We start from the raw sequence: 27,134 nt of genomic DNA on the forward strand, positions 1-27,134 counted from the left end.
AACATAAACATTTAACTTTAATCTATTAATATTAAATGAAGTTATGATATTTCGACTTGAAATCAGACAATTTCAGTCTTGGTGGTAGACAAGTTCTTAAAATATCAGGTTAATATGGAGAAAGATAGTAAACACTATCAGTGTTTTACTAATTGACAGTTTTGCTAAATTTTTATAGGAATTGCATAGTTCAGATTTTTATGCTCCACTAAATTGATGTAAACATACGTAAATTAGCTCAACATTCAATATTAAAATGAATGACAAAGCTTGATTTCTTAAATGGAAGACTGTACAAATTCCTTTTGCATAAAAGATGACATCATTAAAATAATTATCCATTTTGCAGATTACTAGCTGAAGAGAACAAACTGATGGGTCAGTAACGTCCTTGAAAAACTGTCACAGCACAATCGGCAGGAGTGAATCCAGGATTACTTGAAGGGGGGGTCGCCCCCCCCCCCCCCCCCCCCCCCCCACTCCGGGCATGAGGCCCCCCAAAATGTGGTATTTCAGAGGGTGAACAGTGCCATTTGGTACGGTTTAGAACTATGATTTACAGCTAGTCAAAATTCTAATTTCAATAGGGGACCATTTGTGTGATTTTTTAATCAGAAACAAAGTGGGGTTGGGACCCCCCTGACCCCCCTAAATTTGCACTGAACTGCGAATCACGTTTAAAAATGTTCGTTTAAAAATGTTTGTTGTTTGTGTTATTGTCTCTGTATAGCAGCTCAGCTGGTATTTTCCTAAGGTGAAGCTTGAAGATGCTTTAACATCATTTTCTTTAAGTCCTTGTTCCTTAAATTTATGTTCATTAATGACATCTTGATTTCTTTCAAACTGTTTATATTCATATACCAGTCTGATTGTCATCAGAAACCTTTTTTTCAATAAAATGCTCTAGATCCACCATCTTCTAGTGTCTAACTGTCTGGTTCATACTCTGTTGGTGATACTTCCATTAACAACTGAAGAGCTGTTGTGATTTTATCTGAAAGTAGGAAAAATTTTATTTGTTTTTATTTAATAATTAATCAATCTATTTTTTATAAATCTGATTTGGAGAATTATTCACTGATCTGTTATTTAAAATCAATTCTTTTTATCAAAATATATGTACATAAAGTGATTATGAATTATAATGAAATTTACAGATAATCAAAATATCAAATATATGAGTGAAGAATGTACAAAAGTGTGGATTGTTTTTTAAAATTTATAAAATTAACAGATTCAGAACATAGCCCATTTTTGTGAGATGACATTGGAATCAAGAATCTGCCTAAATAGAACTGTAAAGAGACAATTAAACAACTTTTTAATGGTGAATACCCAAAAATGTACTTACCAATGAACTTTGGGTGTATTTTAAAGTGGATGAAAGGCACATAAAAGATAAGTCCAGCCAAAATAAACAAGGTTGCGTACAGGTACTCCAGTTTAGGGGAGTCCACAATGGGAGCTATGACTAGGTACAGGGAAGCAAGCAGCATGAAAATTGGTATCACTATTGGAACCTGTGGAAAATACGGGAAATAGTCATCATTTTATGTTTTATGAAAAAATAAATAAATAAATAAATAATTAAAGAGTAGATGGCTACAATCACAGTTACTGGAAACAGAAATGCAAGATATGAAGAAGTATAATAATAATGTTTAGGAACTTGCAGAAAAGAAAGTTAAATTATTTTATGAAAGACATTTTGCCAAAAAATATTTGCCGATATGAATGAATACCTTGTATGGCCTTGGCAGGTCAGGCTGTCTGAATCGTAGGACAAGAAGAGCAGCAAATGTCGCACCATAAAACAACCAGGCAGTAAAACTAAAGAAATCGATGAGAGCAGATATATCTCCTGGAATGATCATCAGAATGGCAATGCAGGCCTGAAAATGGAAATGATTCAACAGACTGAAATAGCATGCCAATGTCCTGCAAGGCAATCCCCCCAAAACGGCTCATTCCATACCTAAGTATCATTTTTTAATATCAAAATTTAATATGGCTTATTCCAAACCTAAGTATCATTTTTTTTAATGACAAAGTTTAATAAAGTGTTTTCAAAATTTAGGAATTTATTGTAAATACAGTGAAGAGAATGCATATATATAATAGATTCCAAACAAGGTGTATCAATACTAGCTAGACTTGCTTCTTTTCATACCATATCACAGTTCAATACAGCTTTCAGAAGTCTATTATTTTTCATTTATCTATTATTTTGTCCATTGTCAGATGCATCCTATGATAGACAGGCCAGTAACCAGCAATTCCAATGGGGGGGGGGGGGGGGGGGGGGGGTCTTTTTCTGAAAAGGTGGACCCTTAACCATAAAAACTTCATGTACCTACGTAGATCAAATTTTACCCAGAGTGGACATTTTCCCAGCAAAAGGGGAAGTTCTTTTCAACTCCCCCCCTCCCCCCTCCCCCCATCAGGCTACAGGCCTGATAGAATATTTATACTTACAGTAAAGATCATGGACGGGAGAGGTGTGTACTTTTTGACATGAACCATGGACAGAATACTCATAAGGTGGCCTTCTCTGGCTGCCACAAAACAAAGCCTGGGAACAGAAAAATGGAAATCTTATGAGGTTCTGGCAGAATCTGATGAATTGTGAATCTGTCACTACCACAAACCAAAGCTGGAAAACCGAATAAATAAATGAATCTTTTTATTTTGTGACCTTTAATTTGGCTATACCACAAAATAGGGGCCTGTCAATTCAAAATGGCAACAGAAAAATTCTGGAATATAATTCACATCAAACAACAATAAATAAGTGTCAAACACACACACACACACACACACACACAAAAAAAAAACTGAATCAAAAGTTTAATTTCTATATTCAAGACATACTTTAATACAGGAAAACTGATAATTCATGCTGCCAATAATGATGTTATGTTTGATTTAGTGCCAATGAATGACGTGCATGTGGTGCTTTGACAAAATAAAAAAAGAAGAAGGGAAAAATGACCCACCTGCCACCTGTGAAGGCTGTGCCGTTAGCAGCACCAAATGTAGACATTGCCACAGAGATAGGAATAATAATGGCTGCTGGGCCTATCACTCTATCTGCCCATGTCTGAAATAATATATAATATAAAAGACTGTAAAATGAAGATTTAAAACCTTTATTACACATTTTACAGTATATATGTTTTCTATCATAGCTAAGAAGCTGCAGCACTACAGGTAGCACAAAACTATTGAACTCAAAAGGCATGAACATTTGAAAAAAGTGAATGAAAATCTTCCACATCCTGAAGCCTAATTAAGAACCAATGTTGCACTTAGAGCGCATTCTCAACGAATTAAGCCAGGCTTTACAAAGCCGGTGACCTAAAAATGGCGGACGTACATGAAAGAAAAACCGCCTAATCTTTTAATAGTCTCTCCGCCTCTCACACGCCTCCCCACACGTCGTCCCTGCGGGGTACAGTAATTAAATCTCGGCTCCGAACATTAATATTTCCGTGAATATCTCTGGTGATATTATCTCCGTAGATAGTCGATTCATTGCTGCTCTACAGGCCAAATTATTCCTTTTTCGTCTCTGTTTTCAAAGATAATAGAACAGAAGAGCTTTTTTCCTTCGATCGCCTTCAGCCGCCATGCTTTCTTCACCACGAGTTTAACTGATGAGCATGTGCACTTAATATTTCTCAGGTAGCTTCCGCATGGCGAACGGAGTCGAGATTTAATTACTGTACCCCACAGGGACGACGTGTGGGGAGGCGGAGAGACTATTAAAAGATAAGGCGGTCTTTCTTTCATGTACGTCCGCCATTTTTAGGTCACCGGCTTTGTAAAGCCTGGCTTAATTCGTTGAGAATGCGCTCTTAGTCTACTATTAATTGTGCTTCTGTAATTGATAGAAAAAAAAACTAGAAATAGTCAACAAACTTGGAAAATCTTTTTTTTTTTTTTTTGGCCAATATATCTGATTTTGTCAAACATACCAGATATATTCCAATTTTAATTAGTCCTACAGTATATTATATATTTTTACAACGGTTGTTGTTGTGTTGTTATTTTTACCTGGTGTATGTAATAAATGATGCAAAAAAAGAGAAGTCAAAATTACTCACAAAATGTAGTTTTTCTCATGGCCATACCAGTACTTACAACAGCTACAGCAGGTGATGCAATAATTTCTGCAGCAGACATGACGCTCAAGTAGGAAATATTAACCAGGATATAGCATATCATAACCAGTGGCAAGCCAATCAGAATGGCACGAGGAAGATTTCTGAAATAAGAAAAAACATGAAAAGTGTCAACAACAGGGGCAGATTGATCCAGACATATTTTCTGACAGTCTTCCAAATTATCTTTGTTGATCCATCCTCCTTTTCAACCGTCTTCCGACAGAAAAATTAAATGACTTTCAATGTAAACTTGAAAAATTCTGACTGTCTTCCAGAAGACCCAGAAGATGGCCTCCAATGAACAATTACTGGTACTTTTCGCAGTTTGCTTAAAGGGTCCATCAGCTACTTCTACTGTTGAGTTCAAACAGATAAAGAAGCAAGTAACAATTTTTGTGGTGATTTACCAATGAAAATTTAAACTAAGTAAATTGATCAAACATTTATATGAAAATACACATTCAAGAACACAAAAGTTGTCAAACAATTACACTTACACTGTTGGGTTCTGCAACTCTTCTGTAGCATAATTCAAATTGTTCCTACAATAAACAAGCCAACCATTCATGATAGTCTTTAACTGAACACAAAATTTATTTTCAATGTTGCAAATTTAAAATTTTGACAAATGATGAATTTGTATGAATTTCACAGAAGTGCATATCAAGCTGTCAACACTTGGTGTTTAAGCTTCTTCTGTATTTTTTTTAGATATTGATCCCTGTTCTACTTATGCTGAAATCATGTAAATCGATCAGCCCATTTAAGGCAGTGTCAAGTTGACAGAGACTCCATCTTCTCTGCTCAGCATACTGAATATCATGTTTTCAGTGTGGCAGATCCGGCTGTGACATTTTTAAAGTACAAAAACTACCGTTAACAGTTGTGATTCAGAGGCTCAAGAAAGGAGCATCAAAAGATTCAGAACTTCAGTTTCAGAAAGGACTGCATGACCACTATATGCACATGTATATAACAGTGGATCATATAAATTAACACAATCATTTAGGCTTCGTTCACATGCAATCTGTGGATCAAATATGGCAACCCACTAAACAGCTTGTCGCTTAATTCCTGTTTGGACATTAAGGCTTCGTTCACATGCAATGTCTATTTTCTAAATTCTATTTTCTATTTGCACTATCTTATGATCACGGCCTGTGCACTGAATATCCCGCCGGGTAATTACTGGCAGCGCGAGCCAGTTACTTATAGTAACTTATAGTAACTGGCTCGCGCTGCCAGTAATTACGCTGCGGGATATTCAGGCCACAGACCGTGATCATAAGACATACCGCAAATAGAAAATAGAATTTAGAAAATAGACATTGCATGTGAACGAAGCCTTAGCTACATGTTCCTTACCAGCCATCATAAGCCCACAGCCCATCATAGAATGCCAGTGCTATTCCAGCCACATTGTTAGAGGTGCCTTCAAACCCATTGCCAAGGTGTTGGATATTACCTGGATATAAAAGAAGTGAATAATTATATTAAGACAAATATTAATGGACTGGATATATGTATAACAATTTTGCCTTCATGTTCATTTTCTTAACTGTAATATCAATATTCTTTAATTTTCAGTAAATCATTCATTCAGGCCTATTTTTTTATTTTGTTAATTAAAGTTTATTTTAAAATTTTGAAAATGATGATAAACCATTCCTTTAAGTTTTGGCTATGTAAACGTTACAAGTTTTTTTTCTATTTCTTTTAATATATCACTTTAATAAGTGACCTAACAACCCACGTTGAAAATTGCACATTGTGACAAAGGAAAAAGACTACAGCTTCAAATAAAGTTTTCTTTTACACAATATTTCAGAGTCATAATTGTTTATCTAAACTTTAAGTTGGCAGTCTGAAACATTGCTGTGACATTTGTAAATTAAATAATTGTTCATGACATAATACATAATTACTATCTGCTTACCTTGTATAAGTTTAACTATTCCGCCAACAATAATCAGTCCAATCGCAGCCAGTTTTGCAAAAGCAAAGAAGTTCTGAACCCTTGTCGCCAGCTTAACTGAGTAACAGTTGATGCCCATTATAACCACTGCAGATATACACAATGGAGAGACATGAAATTTAATTATACTGAAATAATTTATTGACCATTGTTAAAAATCCTGCTCACCCACATATTTTATAATGAATCACTTTGGCCAAATAACAAAGCATTAAATTAATTCACATTTAAATAAAGATTCAATAATTTTCACAATGTTCAGAGCTTTTTTAACAGATTCACTGCTGCTTTCTTAAACTGGTTTTGTATATATAAAATATCTCATAATCCCTATATTAACATAAATGATACTTTTTTCTTTAAAAAACTAATTTTGTCACAATAAGAAAATTTAATTTTAGGATAAAATATCAGAAAGTTTACATTTAATCTGGATATTTTTTGGGGAAATCCTTAAAACATGTGTTCTTTACATGGAAGAAAGAGACAAACATTTGTTGAGAACCAGGTTATTTACCCAGTTATAAAATGCAGGAAAGATAAACAACAGACACAGAAAGACAATAATGCAAAAGCTTCTATAGATAAACCCAGTGAGTATGCTTCAGCATGCCTTTTGTGATCATCTGGTGTAATCTGATATCATTAACAACAGCAAACATTAAACAATAAAGATCACCATTGTTTTCTGTAGTGATGACTGATTCGTGCAATCGCTTTCGTACCTTAACTGGAAATACTTAGGGACATATCTGACATGTATGTTCCACAATGAATCTATTGTCTTAATATTATAGGTTTTTTCACAGTTTCTTCAATTAACCCAAATCATTTAAATTACACATGCAATATGAAATCTGTCCTTTAATGATCATCTCCTTTAAATAAAATCTACATACACTGACACACTCGTTACATGTATCATCTAGATTTACCATTATTTTCTCAGTTTTTTTACTCTCTGCATGCTCTTGCTTGTATACCTGGTAGTTTCAAGCCCATTTACTATATTTAATTTTCTTTTTTATCTGTTTTTAATTATCCCTACAAGATTTGTTTTGTGCTTAGTTAATGCTGAAACAATTGAATTGCTTGTGTGAATTTTAACCCATAATATCTATCTTCCTGGTTTGTAGCTGTTTTTGATTACATATGTTCATTTCAAAGTAGTTTAAAGTCCAGCTGTCATATTTATCTTCCTGGTTTCTAACCCTTAAATTATTCTGCACTTTTTTAATATGTTCTTGTTCCAAGCATGAAACATATTGTGTAAATTGCTTGAAGTTTCGAGTTCATTTAATCAGCACTTAGCAAGGACACAACTAACACTTACAGAAGGTGACAAATGCACGCTAAATACAGAAAACTTTTTTAAAAGTTTCATTATTATGAAATATTCTGTCATAAGATTATTTTCATTGTACATAGCAATTACCATTAACAACAAAGAATAGGAAATCAAAGACAGTACTTGTGGACACTTGACTTTCAGGGTGAATCATAAAAAATAATGCACAGGAGAAAAAGAAATATTCAGCTTTAATGCTAAGAAAAAAATTTCCCTGAGCATGGAACCGGTACCAGCTAAGTTATTATCATCCAGTTCTTTTTCCTTCCTAAAAAATTTTCCCCTTCCCCTCATCAAATCTGCCTTTGATATATTTATATAAATACTAAGACTGGGTTCCCATACCTAGATCGATCTAACAGGATTGATCCATCTCCAAGGGGTTTCTGGCTAAATAGCTTTCAGGCTTAAGCAACTTAGATGTCTGACACTTATTCTGAAGCTGCTAAATGATACTTAATTACCTCCTAGCAGCTTCAGGAGGCTTGACAGACATCTAAGCCGCTTAAGTTGATAGCAATTTAGCGAGAATCCCCTTGGAGAGGAATCAATCCACAGTTGGTACAATAGGGTCTGAGAACGGTCCCTTATACTTACTCAAAGCAGCAAAGGCTGTCAATTTCAGAATCGCCTGTGGGGGCCCACAGTTCCCATAGACAGGGGTCAGTGTGTACCTCGCAAATGCAAGGGTAATAATTGCCATTGACGATGGTTTTTTTGCGAGTAATGTGGTCCACACAAAAAGAAATGCCGGAACTGGACCATAAGCCTCAAAATAATATGCATACATACTCCCAGACTTAGGAATGGCTGTTCCAAGCTCAGTGCAACACAGTGCTCCTGTCAAGGAAATTTGTACAAGTGCTGCTTTAATATATTTAATCTAGATCATCATGAATGTTTAAATATGTGAAAAATAATTACTTTAAAAAACCAACTCTTTTTGTCCTAAATGATTGTCATTCCGAGATCCATATATAATCAAGATGGGTATATTAATGCGCTTTTAAAATCTTGCACCAACCACACCACAATTTTTTTTTATCATGCTGTCATTTAAGAGAAATCCTTCTCAATATTAAAATGATAATTGATATTTCATACATTTTCAAGCATCATGCAATGTTTAAATTAAGGAAGTGTGCACCAATTTTTGCCTTAAATTCTGCATTCTCTAGCAATTAGGGAACTGCCCCATACTGATTTATACAAAGTTTAAATGACAAATACTGGTATATGTTTTCTGATTATCATTGATTATATAAATTTAATTACCAGTCACTATGAAGATTTATGGTGGATCAAGGGGGGCAAAGAGAAAATTAAGTGCTCAAGTCTGATCCCTTTCCTGAAAAGTTGAATCTGTCATATGTAGGACCTGTCAGTATACTGAGTAAATACTGGAGAACTGTGCCATATGGAAGTCTTTATAGAAAATCCAAGCAGGCCCGTAGCCAGCAATTTAAAAAGGGGGGTTCTTTTTTCTGAAAAAGTGGACCTTTTCCCATAAAAACTTCATGTACATAGATCAAATTTTACCCAGAGTGGACCTTTTCCCAACAAAAGGGGCGGTTCTTTCGAACCCCCCGAACCCCCCCTGGCTACGGGCCTGCCAAGGGAGCATTTTACACCCAAGTTGATCCAAGGACTAACTGATAAAACCTGGCACGCACTTGAAAGCATGTTGGTAATCAATAAACAACAGATACAGAAAGGCAATAATGCAATAGCTTCTACAGATGCAGGGGTACGTGTATCCAGAGATATTTTCCGACAGTCTTCCAAATTATCTTTGTTGATCGATCTTCCATTTTTGACCGTCTTCTGACAGAAAACATTAGATGGCTGACAATGTAAACTTGAAAATCTGACCATCTTCCAGAAGACCCAGAAGATGGCCTAAATCTGCCCCTGAAATGTTAACCCAGTGATGCTGGTGGCACTGCTTCAGCATATATTCCTGTAGTGATCATCTGGTGTAATCTGACATCATAAACAGGATGCATTAAACAGTAAAGATCACCATTGTTTTCTTTAGTGATATAGGGTTCATGAATCTCTTTCAGTGCCCTAATTAAATCTAATTGAAAATACTTAAGAGCATACCTGGTGCATATGTTGAACAACGAATTTTAATTATCTTAATTACTATATTATCATTTTTTGTCACAGTTTCTTCGAGAACCCAAATCATTAATTACACGTGCAATCTGAAATCTGTCCTTTAATGATTATCTTCTTTAAATAAGATCTACATACACGTACTAACACAAATGCACTTGGTACATGTACTGTACATATATCATCTGCATTTACAACTATTTTCTCAGTTTCTAACTTTCTACAAGTGCTTGCTTGTATATTTTCAAGCCCACCAGATGACCAATATTTAAATTCCTTGTTTCTGACTGGCAGCTAGTGTTTTTGATTATCCCCACAAGATGTGTTTCAAGTTTATTGCTGAAACAATTAAATTGCTTGTGAGACTTCAAACCCATTCATTATATCTATCTTCCTGGTTTGTAACTGTTTTTGATTAAATATATTTATAGCAAAACAACTGAATAGCTTGACGGCTTAGAAGTCTGGCATGCCTACAGAAGCTGCTAAACAACACTTAATTACCTCCTAGCAGCTTCAGTAGGTGTGACAGACATCTAAACCAATTAAGTTGATTGCAATTTAGCGAGAATCCCCTTGGAAAGGAATCAATCCACAGTTGGTATGGTAGGGTCTGGGAATGGTCCCTTATACTTACACAAAGCAGCAGATGCCGTCAATTTCAGAATTGCCTGTGGGGGCCCACAGTTCCCATAGACAGGGGTCAGTGTGTACCTCGCAAATGCAAGGGTAATAATTGCCAATGATGATGGTTGTTGAACAAGCATTGTAGTCCAGACAAAAAGAAATGCCGGAACTGGACCATAAGCCTCATAAAAATATGCATATGTACTCCCAGACTTTGGGATAGCAGTTCCAAGCTCAGTGCAACACAGTGCTCCTGTGGAGGAAAATTTGGACAAGTGCTGCTTTAATATTTTGAACCAAGCTAGATCATCATATACATGTGCACATGCATATATATACCAGTAATTTATGAGTGAAAATAATTTAAAAAGTCAACTAATTTTGGCCTAATTGATTGTCATTATGGGGTCCAGAGGCTATAAGTTAGGTCAGACAAAATTGTGACTGCCACCCTAATTTTGTGGAAATCTGAATTCTTTTTGCACCTATTCTTTTTAATGGAAAAGATAAATTGGGTGTTGGTTTGGTTATAGTGGGAAAAGTACAACAGACAACACAAAATACCTGAATACTGTTGTTTTTATGCTCCAAAACCCATTTATAAAGCAAATTTGCTATTTTTTCCAACTTAACCTAGCATACTTACATATAGCTAATACTGCAGTTAGTTTCAGCACTGATTGAGGAGGCCCGCAGTTGTCATAGACAGGTGCCATAGCGTAGTGTGCAAAGGCAAGGCATATTATAGCCATAGAGGAAGGACGAACAACAACAATTGATAGCCATGCATGGAGAAATGCGGGGACAGGACCGAACGCACTGCCTAGATAAATGTACTCGCCACCAGACTTTGGTATTTCGGTCCCCAGCTCAGCGTAACACAAAGATCCTAGAGAAAAGCAGTACTAAGTAAAAGAAATGCCAAAATGCAGCTAGAAAATCAGACTAACCAAGCTTAAAAATGCAGATAATAAAGCATGAAATCTTTAAAATCCTGCAAACCTAAAGATGTCAAAGTTAATAAAGAGATGTTTTGGTCAATTCATTAGAAAAAAGAAGTTCCAATTCTCAGAAATTTTGTGTATGATTGAAGGGGGGGGGGGAGGAGCTGCCAATCATGCCAGGGCCTGTATTCATGCAGGAGTGAGACTAAAGAATTTAATTTAACAGCATTTTTGGCTGGTAAGAGCCAATCAACATTTGATGAAGATTTTATGCCATTTTTCCAGTTTGAAGTCAACCAAGGGGTGGGGCAGGGAGGTCCACTTTTTCAGAAAAAAAGCTATAACCCTTTTTTGAAATTTTCACATTGCTAAGCTAAATTTAAGGCACCCTGCTAAAGTGCAGTAAATGGAAAAATATGTTGGAGTTTATTCAGATGGAGGAAAATTTTAAAAGGGATGCAAGGTTGTGACTGAATCAGAGACAGTCTTACAAGCTAGACCAAGAGTTCTATTGTGACTGAATGAGAAAGAATCTTACAAGCAAAAGAAGAGCCAACATGCACTGTGATTTGCAGTAGCTATCTAATATTAGACTAAACTGTTAAACGTTTCACACTTTTCACCAATATCTATATCTGCAGGTAAATATGGAGCATTTGAAACAAAGGTTATATATACCTCAGTTAGGACCTTATAGCTACATGTATAAGCATGTCATACATGTATAACTGAATAGCAATGACTTATTTTACATTATCTATTCCAGTGATTGAAAATGCCCATGCAACTTTGATTCTAGCTACGAATAGGACCCACCAAATATATACTCTGCATTGTATACATGTATCCGTATATTGTTTGGTGGATCCTAGGATTGTATGATTTTATTCTAAAGCATATGCACGCACACAATGTTAAGGTCACTGTACTTACAAATAGCAGCTGCAGCAATCATTTTGGGAATAGAAGGAGGCGGGCCACAGCCATCGTATATGACGACAGATAAGTATTGTCCAAATGCTAACATAATGATAGAGAGTGAGGAGGTTTTTATCACTGCCACTGACAGCCATGCAAAGAGGTATGCTGGGATAGGTCCGAAAGCTTCGTAAAGGTATGCATATTCTCCGCCTGATTTTGTTAGTGCCGTCCCTAGCTCAGCATAGCACAAGGAACCTAAAATCAATGGCAATTTGTTGGCTTTGGTTAGTTTATCATCTGGAAGCATTTTTAGTGACCTTTACAACTGAAAGTATCAAGACATTATCTTGTATTAAATAAAAGTTTTTTTTACGATACATTTAATTTCATATTTGCCAGTATATGGAATTATTTCAAATAAAAAGGAAGAAAATTTCACAAAAAATAAACACTGTCTTGTAACTTTCTGTATTGTCAATGAGTGTTAGATCTTTATATAAATAAAGTTTTTTCCTCAAAGTATCAACTATTTTCCCTTACAATCACCAAGGTATGCAATATCAAATACCATTCGTAAAACTGTAATTGATAAAATTTGTTTTTCAGGCTCTAGTTTTCAGTTTTTGAGTAATGCTGAAAGACACTGGTGTATTTCACAATGGATTGACAGATCAATTTTTTTCAACAGTTATGGATAGGGCACCACCATACCTTGATGATAAAGAGAAGATTAAAGTTAAATAATAATATTATTTATTTTTTTCATTGCTATATAAAGATCTAGTGTACATCATATGTCTTCCATCTTAAAATAAAAATAAATAAGTATGACTACTGTAGCACATGATTTTAATTTATATGAGTAAAAGGCTCCACTAGTACTATTAGCATATAAAGCAGTTAGACATAATATATATATTTTTTAATTTATAGACTGAAATGCTTTCTATAAAGCAAAATTACAATAACCCAAAGCAAAAAATGGCGAATTTTAATTCTCTATTCAAATAATTTGTCCCAATTTACTGGGTATCAAACAATAAAATTGCTATATAAATATGTATCTCAAAAAAAAAAAAAAAAAGTTCAAGAAATGTTCATGTTATTTTACGTAAAATACTATTCAAATGTTCAAGTAGTACCAGTACATTTTTATAAAAAATAATATATATATATATATAAAAATATAAAAATAATAGTGTAGTGCCGAGGGGTCATTGCATGACCCGGAAGCATGTCACGGCGCATGCGTAGTAGTGAGTTGAAGTTGAGAGCGTTGGAGTTGAGCATGGCGCGCTCAAGCGCATGGTGCTAAGTTGTGGTGAAGAGAGAATTAACAAGAAAACGAGGACTTGGATGCCTATTCAGAAAAGGTAGGCACTTTACTTATTCATAGGCCAGTTGTAACCCACAACCCGGTTTCTATATTGGTGGCAGCCGGGCCGGATTTGTGCCACATTTGGGCAGAAAAGTTGCGAATTTTTCTGCTGAGGAGTTTTTCAGCCACGGAGCTGAACTCCGCACTCAGGCACGCTACCCTACCATTTTAATGTTTATTGTTGTATAAATTGTATATGAGGAAACCCCAGCACGGACTGGTGAGTGTTTTTAGAGTGTTTTTACAGTAGTTTCTTACAAGTTTTAAGGAGTTTTCTGGAATTTTCGGCGGCACGTGCGCCAAGGAAAAAACAAAATGGCGACGCACGCCAGGATTTTCATAAATTATGCAAATGTAAATGAGTTAATGCGGACTCCAGGTCTCACGGAAGACCAAGTGTTCAAAATAGCCGAATTGAGGGAACAGTTTGGAAATTTAAATGTGCAGCAAGTGGAAAGTGCTTTGTGCTGCAGACTGGCTCCTCGTACGCTGGATATGGTGGACTTTGAGCCGAATCAGCGCTTGGGTGTGGGCAGCACGGCTGTTTCACTCAGGGAAAGGAAGGTGCAGGAGACAGGAGGATCTGGAAACTGGCTATGGAGATTTTTCCGGTTTCTTTTAGGACTGTTCTTCGGATTTTCTGCTCAGGAGGAGAGCAACGCTTTCAATAGCGAAAGTGCGCCTCACGGAGGTGGCACGCGGCAGCTAGGAGGCTGTGAGGGTCAAATGAGTGCACGTCGTAACTCGGAGGCCACGGTGCCGAAGAGATTATTCGAGGATAGTGGACTGGAGGGAGCGAATTCGCCTCAACTTGTCAAACGGAGCCCAGGTAAAAATGTAGTTAAGAATGTAAATAGTGGGGTTCAGCAGGGGGGTCCTTATGTTCCATATACACCTAGCCCCATGGGGGGTGGGGTAGCATTAGGTCCCGGGAGTCAGGATAGGGCTGTTTACACCCCTGAATTGTTTACACCTAGTCCAGGGGGGGGCGTTGTAAGGGAGACTCCTATGTCCGGGGATGTCCGGGGGGAGGGGTATGCTATTGGCCCGGGGGGTGGTGGCAGCTATTCGGGTTACCCTGGGAATCATAGCCCTCCAATGGCACCTGGTGTCAGTTCCCCAGTCATGCACCCTGGGAATCACGGATTCTCAGTACCGCACCCTGGAAATCACAGTTCTCCAACCATGTACCCTGGGAATCACGGATTCTCAGTACAACACCCTGGAAATCACAGCTCTCCAGCCGTGCACCCTGGGAATCACGGATTCTCAGTACTGCACCCTGGAAATCACAGCTCTCCAGCCATGTACCCTGGGAATCACGGATTCTCAGTACAACACCCTGGAAGTCACAGCTCTCCAGACGTACACCCTGGGGATCACGGATCTCCAGTGGTGGGAAGTGGATCGAATTCAGGGCACTTAGTGTATCATAGCACCCCAGTGGAGGGAGGTAGCCAGGACGAACACCCTGTATTCCAGGGCTCTCCTATATTGAAACGGGGCGCGGCCTCGAGGAGGACTGCACGGCTCACGGAGCTAGGGGCAGAACAAGACTCAATAGAGAGGAGGAAGGTCAATCCTCCTAAGAGCTTAACTTTTAACGGACACGGAAGTTGGGCTGCTTTTAAGTTGCTTTTCTTACGACAGGCAGAGAGGGAGGATTGGGATCGCGACATGTCCCTGGATGCACTATGCCTCTGCCTGAAGGGTAAAGTCCTAGACTGTTGTGTGAACGTCACACGCAGGCTAGGTAAGCTCTCATATGAAGGTCTCATGGAGGAATTGGAGACCTGTTACGGAGAAACGGACACACCGGCTACGGTCCGGTCGCAGCTACATAACGCTACTCAAGGCGAGACAGAAACGGTGGATGAATGGGGAGTCAGGGTGCTACGTCTGACTTCTGAAGCGTATGCTCAGCTACCTAGGACATTCGTGGAGTCAGAGGCTGTAAGTCGGTTCTGCGCGGGCATGATTGATTCAGAGGCAGGTCAATCAATTTATATGCGACAGCCAGCCACCTTAAGGGAAGCGATGCAGCTGGCTAAGATGCATAGGGAAATGCGTGTGACTATGGAGAATGCGGGAAAGAAATTGCGCCCGGGAGCCAAGCGAGCCAACCAAGTGACGCCTGCAGCAGAGGGTAACATTCCAGAGCTGGAACAGATGAGGGACACCATCAAGGAAATGGAGAAGGCGTTGAAAGATGTCCGCCAGGAGCTGAGTAGGAGGTCATCTACCGGTTACGGCCACGGAGCCGCACCCGGAAACCAGCGGGGCTGGGGACGGGGCAGCACTGGAAGCTCGGTGCTGTGTTATAAATGCAATCGGCAAGGGCACATTGCAAGGGAGTGCCCGCAGGTGGGAAACTCCACCGGGTCGAGGCCGGAGGCCAACCCTCGACCCAGCGATTCATAGGCCCAGATGTTATAAATAAGCCCATTAAGAAACTCAGGGTACCAGAGGAGTCAGCAGTTTCGGATATTAAGTGCACTGTACCCACGGAGGTACAGGGTGTGCAATCAGAATTTACTCGACAGGGTGCAGCACTAGTCCAAGACAAGCCCAACCGTGATACGAGTCACGTTGAATCACCAACTAGGGCAGATGAGGCTACCACAGGGGGAATACAGGGCACGGTTCCTGCTCCCATGGTAGTGGTGCGACAAATCGGAACAGTGGCGGATTATTCACTTCAGATGAAAGTGGGAAACATTGCTGTGAATGCTGTAGTGGACACTGCGGCTCAAGTTACGATACTTTCAGACCGCATTTACAACAGTCTTAAGAAACAACCTAAGAGGTTGAATTCAGTACAGCTTTTAGCCGCTGGTCGGGAAATGGTGATGCAGGGGTTCACGGCAGGCCCTGTTAAGTTAAAGATTGGACATAAGTGGTATGCTGTGAGGCTATACGTAGCCCCCATTGAACAGGATATGTTGCTGGGAATGGACATTATGAAGGACTTAGGACAGGCAGTAGTGGATGTCGGCAGAGGAGTGATGCAGTTTGACGGCATGTATCTGACATTAGACGCTAATTCAGATAAGGGAACACCTCAGATGGCCAGGGTCACTGTCGCACGGCGCCAGGTGATACCCCCTTACTCCGCTGCCAGGGTGGCCTGTAAGTTAGATGTAGATCTTCCTAGTTATGTAATAGAGCCAAAGGTGGGGGGTGTTGGTAAGTTCCTTGCTCCCAGGGTTATTCGTAATGGGGGGTCTGAACCCATCATGGTCCTCATAAATCCCAGTGAGAGGCACAGACTACTGCGTAAGGGTACTGAAGTGGGGCGGGCTTTTACCTATGCGGGTATTATAACGTCTGGGGAGCCCCTGGGGGATCCGTTATGTTTCCCTAGTAACCAAGGGGAGGGTGGCAGGTCACCTGGGGCGGAGGTCATTCACTGCATACCACCAGCAGTGCAGTCAGTCACGGCACGGACCGATGACGAGGTCAATGACGAGGCGCGACGCGTGCCTTCTCATTTAAAGCAGGTGTATGAGGGATCCAGTGCAGAATTAGATGATCAGCAGAAAGTTCACCTAGCGAGATTACTCACGGAGTATCAGGATGTGTTTGCTAGAGACGAATTTGATTTAGGAAACTTCACATTGGTTGAGCATAAGATAGACACTGGTACTGCTCTTCCGATAAAGCAGAGAATGCGGCGAACGCCACGGTGCTTTGTGGGCGAGGAGGAAGCCCATTTACAGAAGATGTTGAAGGCAGGAGTGATTCAGGAGTCAACTTCCGACTGGGCGTCGGCGCCAGTGTTAATACGGAAGAAAGATGGCTCTGTGAGGTGGTGTATCGATTACCGTGCGTTGAATGCCGTGACCACTAAGGACGTGTTCCCATTACCCTTAGTCGATGACTGTTTGGATACCTTGTCGGGTAATGTGTATTTTTCTAAGTTGGACGCCAACTCTGCGTATTGGCAGGTGCCCATACGTGAAGAGGATCGGAAAAAGACAGCTTTCATTACGAAATATGGTCTCTATGAGCATGTGCGTATGGCATTTGGTCTGTGCGGGGCGCCCGCGACCTATGCTCGGATAATGAACTTAGTTTTCCGTGGAATGTCCTGGAAAACTGTGCTGGCATTTCTAGATGACATAGTGGTACTCGGTACTACTTTTGATGTGCATTTACAGAACCTAAGGGACGCCCTTGAGAGGTTCCGCAGCTACGAGCTGAAGCTTAAGCCAAAGAAATGCACCTTCTTTAAGAAGGAGATTGAATTTCTCGGACGGATAGTGACAGGGGAGACGCTCTCCATGTCTGATCATGACATTAAGGCTGTCACGGAATGGCCTACACCAACATGTGCCAAAGATGTGGAGAAATTCATGGGCTTGGCTAATTACCATCGAGCCTTTATTAAAAACTTCAGTGAGATAGCGGCACCCCTGTACGCTGTAACTGGAAAGAGTTACGAGTGGGGTGAGGAACAAGCACGGGCTTTTACGGCATTAAAGGGGGCATTAACATCTCCCCCAGTTCTTTCTGTTCCCACGGTGGACGGAGAGTTCATTTTAGATACAGACGCAAGTGACTTTGCTATAGGAGCAGAGCTTATTCAAGTACAAGATGGCCAGGAGAAAGTGATAGCTTACGGTAGCTATGGATTAACCAGGGAACAGAGGAGGTATTGTACGACACGCAAGGAACTCTTGGCGGTGGTACGATTCACCCGACAGTTCAGGTACTATTTATTGGGGAAACCATTTACTATTAGGACTGACCATTCGAGTTTAAGATGGCTGATGAAATTTCGGGAGCCGCAGGGTCAGCTGGCGAGATGGCTGGAAGAGCTCTCACAGTACGACATGGTGTTGTCTCATCGCGCCGGGCGCAAACATGGGAATGCGGACGCGCTGTCTAGAGCGACTCACACGGGGCAGTGCAAAGCAGGCACCAGGGGGCGGCTAGATGCTCTACCATGTGGTGGATGCGGGTATTGCAGGCGAGCCCACGAGAATTGGGTGGGTTTCGAGGAGGAAGTGGATGATGTTATTCCGCTAGCACAGGGTGCGTACCGGGATACGGAGGATATCCACAGCGTTGAAATTTCAGAAGGTCAGCAAAACAACGATGGCAAGACGGTTCGCTCAGTAACGGTGGATCCAGTGAATGTGTACTCTGAACACACGGTGTTCGGTGAGGTATGCAGAGAGGAAGAGTGTATCACGGATACACTAGAGTTCCAGGTCTTACAGACGGTGTTAGATCAAATTCCCTGGGGTCAAGGGAAAACACCACGAGTAGCTCCAGTTACTACTCGGAGACGTGCACGTGGCCACGGGCCTAAAGATACAGGCGACGCGCCGATAACTCCTGAGGAAGAACCTCCCACGGTGGAGTGTGATAAGGAATCCACACTTCAAGAGGGAAAAGCAGAGGGTGAGGTCAAGGTGAAGGACCACGGGTCTTCACGACTCACCAGTTGGGGTTATTCGGTGGAGGAGGTCCGTGCAGCACAGGAGGCGGATGCAGACCTGAGTGTGATCAGGGAGAGCTTGGAAAGTGGTAAGCTACCTGATCAGTCTACCTTATTCCTAGGCAGCCAGACCTTAAAATCCTATTGGCTGGATAGGGATTTGTTTATCATCATAGAGGGTCTGTTATACAGGTGTGATCCCGAGACTGAGGATAAAAAGTTAGTGCTACCTATGGCATGGCAACAGGAAGCCATTCGACTACATCATTGCCTGCCATCATCAGGCCATCAGGGAGCGAAAAGAACCAAGGATCGGCTCAAGGAGCGATTCTATTGGTACGGGATGGGAAGAGCAACAGAAAACTTCGTTTCTGGGTGCACACGGTGTAACCAGAATAAGAAATCTGCAAGGCAGGGAAAAGTGCCTCTGACACAATTCCAGGCAGGTGCGCCTATGGAGAGGGTGCACTTAGATTTCTTGGGACCGTTGCCGAAGACTGCCAGGGGGAATGAGTACATACTCATGATGGTCGACCAATTTACGAAATGGGTCGAATGTATCCCCTTACCATCACAGTCAGCGGAGGAGACGGCACGGGCCGCGATAGATCAATTTTTCTCCAGGTTTGGAGTCCCTCTGGAGATTTTCACGGACCAGGGGAGGAATTTTGAATCTAAGCTGTTCACTGAAGTGTGTTCTGTGCTCGAGATTCACAAGGCCCGTACTACGCCGTACCGGCCGGCCAGCAATGGCCAGGTAGAGCGCTATAACCGCACTCTCATGGATGCGGTACGCTGCTTCACGGAGAAGGCCCAGAACGGCTGGGACTTGCGTCTACAACAGATTGCCGGGGCACTTAGGGCATCTGTAAACCGGATGACGGGGTACACTCCCAACAGGTTAATGTTGGGGAGGGAGGTGAACGCACCTGCAGGTTTAATGTTCCCACGGAGGAGCATCAATTTTGAAGATCCAGATAGCTATGCCGCACGGTTGGCAGCTGATCTGATGGAAGCCCACGAGACGGCTCGGGGTAAACTGCGAGTAGCCTCTAAAAGAATGAAGAGGGACTATGACTTAAGGATACTCGAGCGACCGTATGCTGTGGGAGATACAGTATATGTGCTGGATACTGCGGCAGCCAAGGGGAAGTGTAAGAAATTGTGCCCACCATGGAGGGGGCCAGGTTTAATTGTAGCACGGCTCAGTTCAAACCTGTTCCGCGTTAAGGTGCGGAATGCAGTCTTTGTGACCAACCACGATAGGTTGAAGCCTTGTCGAGACAAGGAGGTGCCCCAGTGGATACAACATTGGAGGAAGAATCCAGTGCCCGACTCCACGGCGAGGGGCGATGACCGGGTATATTGCAGTTGCCGTCAACCCTGGCAGGGTAGATTTATGCTGCAATGTGATTACTGCGGGGAGTGGTATCACGGGTCATGTGTTAATGTGACGGCCACGGATGCCTTAAGCATTAACAAGTACAAATGCCAAGACTGCATACGCCGAGCTTAAGGGCTGAAGAATTGGATGTATACTTAGGCGTCACGGGCGCTTTGCAGAACATGAGGGGCCTGTCAATGCCAAGGCGCATGACATGTTACGAACCTTGCCCCTGGGAAGACTACTCTTGGAGACGGATGCTCCGTATTTCAACATTCAACGGAACAAGTGTTCTACTCCAGCTCTGCTTGGTCACGTGGCCAAGTTAGTGGCGGAGATCCGGGGAGAGCGATGGCGAGAAGTGTTGCGCCAGACCAGGGATAACGCACGGCGTTTATACCTGGAGAAAAAGGGCCCAGACGGTTAGAAGGGCAAGGGTGTGGTCAGGCTGGGTGCGACCTGATCAGGATTAGTGGTTTTGATGGGACGCCCATCATCACTGCAAGCACTTATCCCCTGAGTCCCACGGGAACAGGCGGGTATTTTCCCTTTCCCACGGAGGAAAGTGGACTTTTAGTGGACTTTGGTGGACTTGGCACTGACACGACCGAGAAGGCACGGTCCTTCAAGGTAAAACGGGGGAGAGTGTAGTGCCGAGGGGTCATTGCATGACCCGGAAGCATGTCACGGCGCATGCGTAGTAGTGAGTTGAAGTTGAGAGCGTTGGAGTTGAGCATGGCGCGCTCAAGCGCATGGTGCTAAGTTGTGGTGAAGAGAGAATTAACAAGAAAACGAGGACTTGGATGCCTATCCAGAAAAGGTAGGCACTTTACTTATTCATAGGCCAGTTGTAACCCACAACCCGGTTTCTATAATATATACATATATGTAAACAAAATCAAGGTAATTTAATAAGTTTAAAATAACATACAATTACTGTTATTGGATAAAAAGTGTATAAGAAAACAAAATGATAGCAATTCTGAATGTAATTCTCCAAGTGTGCAAAAAAGAATGCGATTACAATTCAGCAGAAGGTATAAGTCAATGCACACTGCCCGAAAAATAAATTAAAAAAAAAAACATCAGAGCAGAAACTCTCTAGAAAAAATAAATTCTATTACACAGCCTTTTAAATACAATTCCATACCTAGAATAGCCAGAATGCCGCACCCTGCCCACACTACCAGTGCCAGACCAATAGAGCCTGTGCTGCTTATAACGCCCCCTGGTGAGATGAATATCCCCGAACCTGCAAACAACCAACAGGAACATGTCAAATAAAATTTGATCTATTTTGAAAATATTAAACATTTGATAATATTATACTATTATACATGTGGGAAACTGAGCAAAACCAATTTGATAATATTATACTATTATACATGTGGGAAACTGAGCAAAACCAATGCAGGCAAATTTCAACTCCCCCCCCTCCCCCTTTCTCTCCAATGAGACATATCTGAAACCTGAAAAGTGACATAGAGAGCATTCACATCAAGAAGAGCCAAGTTCTAAATATGGCAGACCTACATGAAAGGAAAACTGTGTAATCCTTTAATGGTCTCTCATAGACATTCAATGACATTCCCTGAAAACAAGAAGTCTATCCCATTGACTTGATTATTAAAAGCATTTATTTTTCCAATTCTAGCTTACAAGACTAGCGAATAATGTCATTAACATTAATTTTTACCAAATAAGGAAGCATTCTGGCAGGAATAAACATGCTTATTGTTTCTTTTTGACTTATCAAATATTCTGGGTACATTAAAAATATTCCATTTTCAAGGCTTGATTATTCACACACCCTGACAAATGAACCAATGAAACCTTCAACATTTTGTTGAGCATCCATACAGCTATCATCAAAAATATCCAGATATAATGTTCATCTTATGAAGGGAATATGATATGACTCTCTGGGCAAAGTTTTGTAAGCATGGTAAGTGAAATATGTATACATTCTTACCAATCATAGTCCCTACAATAAGTGCTATCCCACTGACCAAACCCATGGTTTTCTTCAGTTCAACTTTTTCTGGACCATCCCCTGCTGCAGCCAGCTGGTCACTTGTGGCCAGTCCAAGTTGTGAGCTGGTGGACGGCAGACGAGCTGGATGTCTGTGCGTCAAACCATTGGCATCTTCTTGATTGGCTGAACCTGGAGACACATCTGAAATTTCAAACATACTTTCCTTGAAATTGATTTTTATTCATAAAAAATACAAGTAGCACATAGGTAATATATAGATCGTGGTTTCTGTGCAAGCAAAACGCTGGTATTTAAAGGGGGTATTAAAAGGGGGTGTGAATTTTAAGGTTCATTCCCAATGAAACTATCAGTCTTATATACTGTAAATCAATCCAATTCCAATGGGAGTCTCCCTGAATACAACCGGATTAACAGATTAACACGTATACCCCCTCGTTTCCAATGTACTCTTATAACCACCAGCTTTTCTGCTACTCAATGCCAGGAGGAGGCGTGTTAATCTCTTAACCTGACTGCATTCAGCGCGAGTCCCCACGGAGTTGGATCGATCTACATAGACCAATAGTTTCATTGGAAAAGAGCCCTAAATGGCATATATATTTTAATTAAAGTGGTACGTGACAATTGAGGGGTGCCAGATGTAATGGAGACATCTTGGTCCGTCAGGTTATTTAATAATGGTAGGGAATATATACCTTTTGCATTCCGCGTGATTGGCCTTATTTTTCGAGTGTGATGCGTTATTTGAGACAAATATTCTGTATGAAACGTGATTCGGGAATTCTTGATGATAGGCCTAAATATATCTTGGTGATTGGTGATTGAGCTGTTTTAATCTTGGTGATTGGTGATTAAGGGTGGGTATTCCCTACCCTCTTTAATCTACCCAGTTTTTCTGCTACTCCATGCCAGGAGGAGGCGTGTTAATCTCATAATCTGGTTGCATTCAGCACAAGTCCCCACAGAGGTGGATCAATCGTCATAGACCAATAGTAGTTCATAAGAAATCAGCCCTAAATGCCATTGACATTCCAAGGCGGAATACATGACAAATGAGAGAATTTTGCCAGATATGCAATGGAGACATCTTGGTTGGTCAGGTTTTTTATCAACTCTGAGTTTCAGAAGTCTCTGGACACTACCTGAATATACCAATGACCTCTGAAACTGAGGATAATCAAGCTGATTGTACATAGCTATCTGTAAACAAATAATCTCTACAAGACCTAAGACCAAGTGACAAGTGACGGAATTTGCATTTCAAATTGCATGGCTTTGTATTGTTTGACTCACAGGCTGCATGCACTCAACCTTGAGGAATGTTATAAATTCACAGCACACTGTGGGTGCTAAGGACAATGATAGTTTGCGTGCATGACACAATGCTTCAGTACCTTCAACAGTGTGGTTTATGATAGGGGCTCAGGAAGGGGCACATTCGATCTCAATGTTTCAGTAAAAACAAAACAACAAACATTTAGATATACCTAATATCAGTCCTTATAATTTTTCATGACAATTAAATGAATTAGGATGCAATTGGTCCTCGTTTTTTGGTGTGATTTTATGTCCTGATTGCAATCAATCATGCACCTGCACAGCATTATGCCACACAATCCTTTCCAGTTTCCAAATTCATTCCATGGGGTCACTGATTTGAGAAGCAATTTGTGCAGGAACAAATTTGATTTAAATAAATTTTAATGGAATTACAGAGATGATAAGTTACTTATATGGCAAACAGCCCTCTGTGATTAAATGCCATAGGACCTAAGGTTGACACCAGATGGTAGAATGAAATATCTAGATCACAGGTCAATAAATCATTCACCTCCTTTATACGGGTATCTCCTACAGTGGCTCAGCCCTGATGGACCTGACATATTAATTCATCATGTACCATAGCCCATCGCAGATTGATTAATATTATAAATGGCATGTCACAGGCTTTGTAAATACACAGGGCAGGGCATTTGATCACAGGGTTATTGCATGTGCATGATATCAAGAAAGAGTTCATCTTTGTTGAAACAGGATATCATGAAGTATGCTTGCTGCCGTACAAGTACCTTACAGTTTTATTGACCTTAAAGTGATAGCAAGAATTCAGAAAAATTACAGTGCAATAGAGAAGAGAGTGGGACAGGATTCAAATTAATGCCTGAGTTTACCACCCAGGTTCAACAGTCTATCTATCTAGTTAAAAGAAATCAATTCTAGGCACCAATTTCATGAAATTAAGATACATGTAAACCCAGGCCCATAGCCAAAGGGGTCAAAACAAGCTGCCCTTTTTGGTGGAAAAAGTTTCCCTCTAAACAAAAATTTGATCTAGGTACATAATTGATGGTTTCTTGGTAAAAGCTCAAAAAATTGAGTAAAAGCTCAGAAAACTGACAAACCCCCTTCCTCCCCCATTGCATGGCTACAGGCCTGAAATCTGTGTCTTACGTAATCAAGACCTTCTTCTACTGGATTAAGATAAGAAGGCAAATAGGTATACGACCATTTAAAATTGCACAGTCAGTTGCAACTGAAAAATTTGACTTATAACTTAACATAGCTTATAAAGTGAGGGTTCTTTTTCTGAAAAATGTACCCTTTACCATGAATTCAGAACCTTCCTGTAACTATATCAAATTTTACCCAAAGCAGACCTTAATTTTCCTAAAAATTAAGGGTGGTTTGTTCAAATCTCCCCCAGAACTCCCCATGGGCCTGTCTATAGCCTGCAATTACAAAGGGGGGTTCTTTTTATGAAAAAGTCTACCTTTAAACATGTATGATAAACCTTTGTGTTCCTACTGATATATCAAATTTTACCCAGAGCAGACCTTTTCCAGCAAAAAGGATGATTTGTTCTAACCCCCCCCCCCCCCCCCCCCCTGCTACAACCCTCCATCGGCCTGCATATATCCATATATCTCACCTTCATAACCTGGGTTATCAATTTCCATCTTTATCTGCTCAGTATTCTTGGTATCTGACTGTCGATCCCTTCTTAAATGTATAGTTCCAGCATTCCACTACTCCTCAAAGTGTCTGAAATAGCGAACAACATTTCATGATGCAAGAACATTACCTCAATATCCATAGTATGTGCATGCCTTCATTTCTTTTTCTTTTTTTTTTCTCAGTGCACAAAAAATGGGATTGTGTGCTCACAATGTATGCTTATAAAAAAAGTGTAGTCTCCAATTTGACTAAAAACCTACAAGTAGCTTACAGGTAAAACACTTTCTCAATTTTTGCAACAGCTTTCCAGTGGTTTAAAATCACATAAAAAAGCTGGCTGATATAACTGGCCAATTTAACTTTTCAGACAATTAAGAACCATATAAATGCTGAAAAGCTCTTGGAACTTATAACTGTCAAACATGTACCTGTCCTTCCTAAAGTTCCAAAGAGAAATCCCTAACTAGTACCAAGGCTTCTCAATTACCTCAACAGTTTGTCATCTCTTTGTATAGTAACATAAAATTGGGAGCCACCTATGCTAATCTATTATGCCTTAGTTCTCTGTAGAATGGATTTATTCACAAAGGACAGTTAATCATTAACCAACAAGACTTGTATTCCATGTTCTGTTCAAATGCATTTTTTGTAAATTCCTATTCAAAGTTTTCGGCAAACATGATAAGCTAAAGGTTTCTTGGCACTGCTTGACACATTGGCGTTTTACAACTTCAAAGTTATAAAATCTGTGTTGGTTAATGATTATCAAGCAGAAAGGAGATTATAATCATAACTCAAGCAAAGGGAGCTCAAGAGGGGCGAAAAGGTCAACCTTCAAACACCTTAAATCCCCATCACACGCCTGTCACACAAACACACACACACACACACACACACACACACACACACTAGGAGACCGCAAGTTTTGCTAGGCTTTTGTAATAGGAATCCGACAGAATTCATTTTCTTATACTGAGATAGACGGTCTCACAGATTCCATAAATTATTATAAAACTTTAAAAATGATCATCCGAAGTTAAAATACATGTACAGGTATAGGGATCGAGTCCAAAACAGCTGACTTTATTAGGGACTGGAGCTCTTAAGCAACTTCATGCCTATGATAGAAACTGGGAACACATAAATATTCCACTGACATATGCCTGTCTTGTACAGTAGGTACATTTGTAAGTTATAGCTTTAAAATTTCACTACAATAGTGCAATATCATGCAAATCACTACTCCTCTAAATGTACATGTACCAATATGCCAATGCATTACATCAATTTAATGCAAACTCACAAAAGCAAATTTATTACATACCTTAAATCTGCTGCTTCAGCCACGTCGTCTTTCACCTGTAATCTGTTTACGAAGTGGCTTTCTTATCTTTTTCTTACGACGGCAATTTACAGCAGAAATTAAAGAGAGTCAACAAGCCATTCAGGCATGCAGTACTTTTGACTGTGTTGACAATTCACATATACACAGTCAGATTTAGGATCACTTTAAGACAAGGATTGTCTCTAAAAGACCAATAAATTCTCAATAAATTGCAAGCAACTAGAGCAGCTTAGATGTCTGTCATGCCTACTGAAGCTGCTAGGGGGTAATTAATTATCGTTTAGCAGCTCCAGTGCGCGTTCCAGACATCTAAGCCACTTAAAGCAGTTTAGCAAGAAACACCTTGGAGATGGATCGATCCTGTTAGATTGATCTAAGTATGGGAACCCTGTCTAATGGTTTCAAAAGTTGCTGTTCCTGATCCCACCCCACATAATGCGCATTTACACCAGCTGGGTTGGTCCAACTCTGCATTGGATTCTCTTTTTGTGCAATCAGTGGGGTTAGCTTTATTTTCTGTCACACCTC

The 27,134-nt window shown here is 40.4% G+C and overlaps 1 protein-coding gene across 8 annotated transcripts; it reads right to left on the minus strand.

Annotated features, from left to right (window-relative positions):
- LOC106152428 (b(0,+)-type amino acid transporter 1) lies at positions 1-26,746 on the minus strand. Of its 8 annotated transcripts, none has more exons than XM_087010408.1 (14): positions 26,586-26,746; positions 25,236-25,348; positions 22,283-22,474; positions 21,461-21,562; positions 10,884-11,126; positions 6,103-6,228; positions 5,532-5,631; positions 4,664-4,708; positions 4,144-4,267; positions 2,997-3,100; positions 2,476-2,572; positions 1,743-1,892; positions 1,352-1,520; positions 1-994 (listed from the first exon to the last, which is right to left on the minus strand). In XM_087010408.1, the coding sequence occupies exons 2-14, from the start codon at positions 25,261-25,263 to the stop codon at positions 927-929; spliced, it is 1,548 nt and encodes a 515-aa protein (XP_086866534.1). In that variant the 5' UTR covers positions 25,264-25,348; positions 26,586-26,746; the 3' UTR covers positions 1-926. The 8 variants fall into 8 exon arrangements, with proteins under 8 accessions (XP_086866534.1, XP_086866531.1, XP_086866532.1 ...); XM_087010405.1 differs by lacking the exon at positions 10,884-11,126 and adding an exon at positions 8,087-8,329 and having other exon boundaries at positions 22,283-22,486; XM_087010406.1 differs by lacking the exon at positions 10,884-11,126 and adding an exon at positions 10,248-10,490 and having other exon boundaries at positions 22,283-22,486.
- Between the last annotated feature and the right edge of the window lie 388 nt (positions 26,747-27,134).

The sequence above is a fragment of the Lingula anatina genome, chromosome 4, assembly GCF_051362555.1.
Source record: "Lingula anatina isolate TDL-2025a chromosome 4, LinAna3.0, whole genome shotgun sequence".
Lineage (NCBI taxonomy): Eukaryota > Metazoa > Brachiopoda > Lingulata > Lingulida > Lingulidae > Lingula > Lingula anatina.

Bases quoted from the DNA above. Each gene is read 5' to 3' on its own strand.
- LOC106152428 (XM_087010405.1), bottom strand. From the start codon at position 25,263: ATGGAAATTGATAACCCAGGTTATGAAG. The intron at 3,101-4,143 runs GTAAGTACTGGT...ATATTATTTCAG, and splicing joins CATCACCTGCTGTAGCTGTT to ACATGGGCAGATAGAGTGAT. The intron at 1,521-1,742 runs GTATTCATTCAT...TATTTTCCACAG, and splicing joins ACCTGCCAAGGCCATACAAG to GTTCCAATAGTGATACCAAT.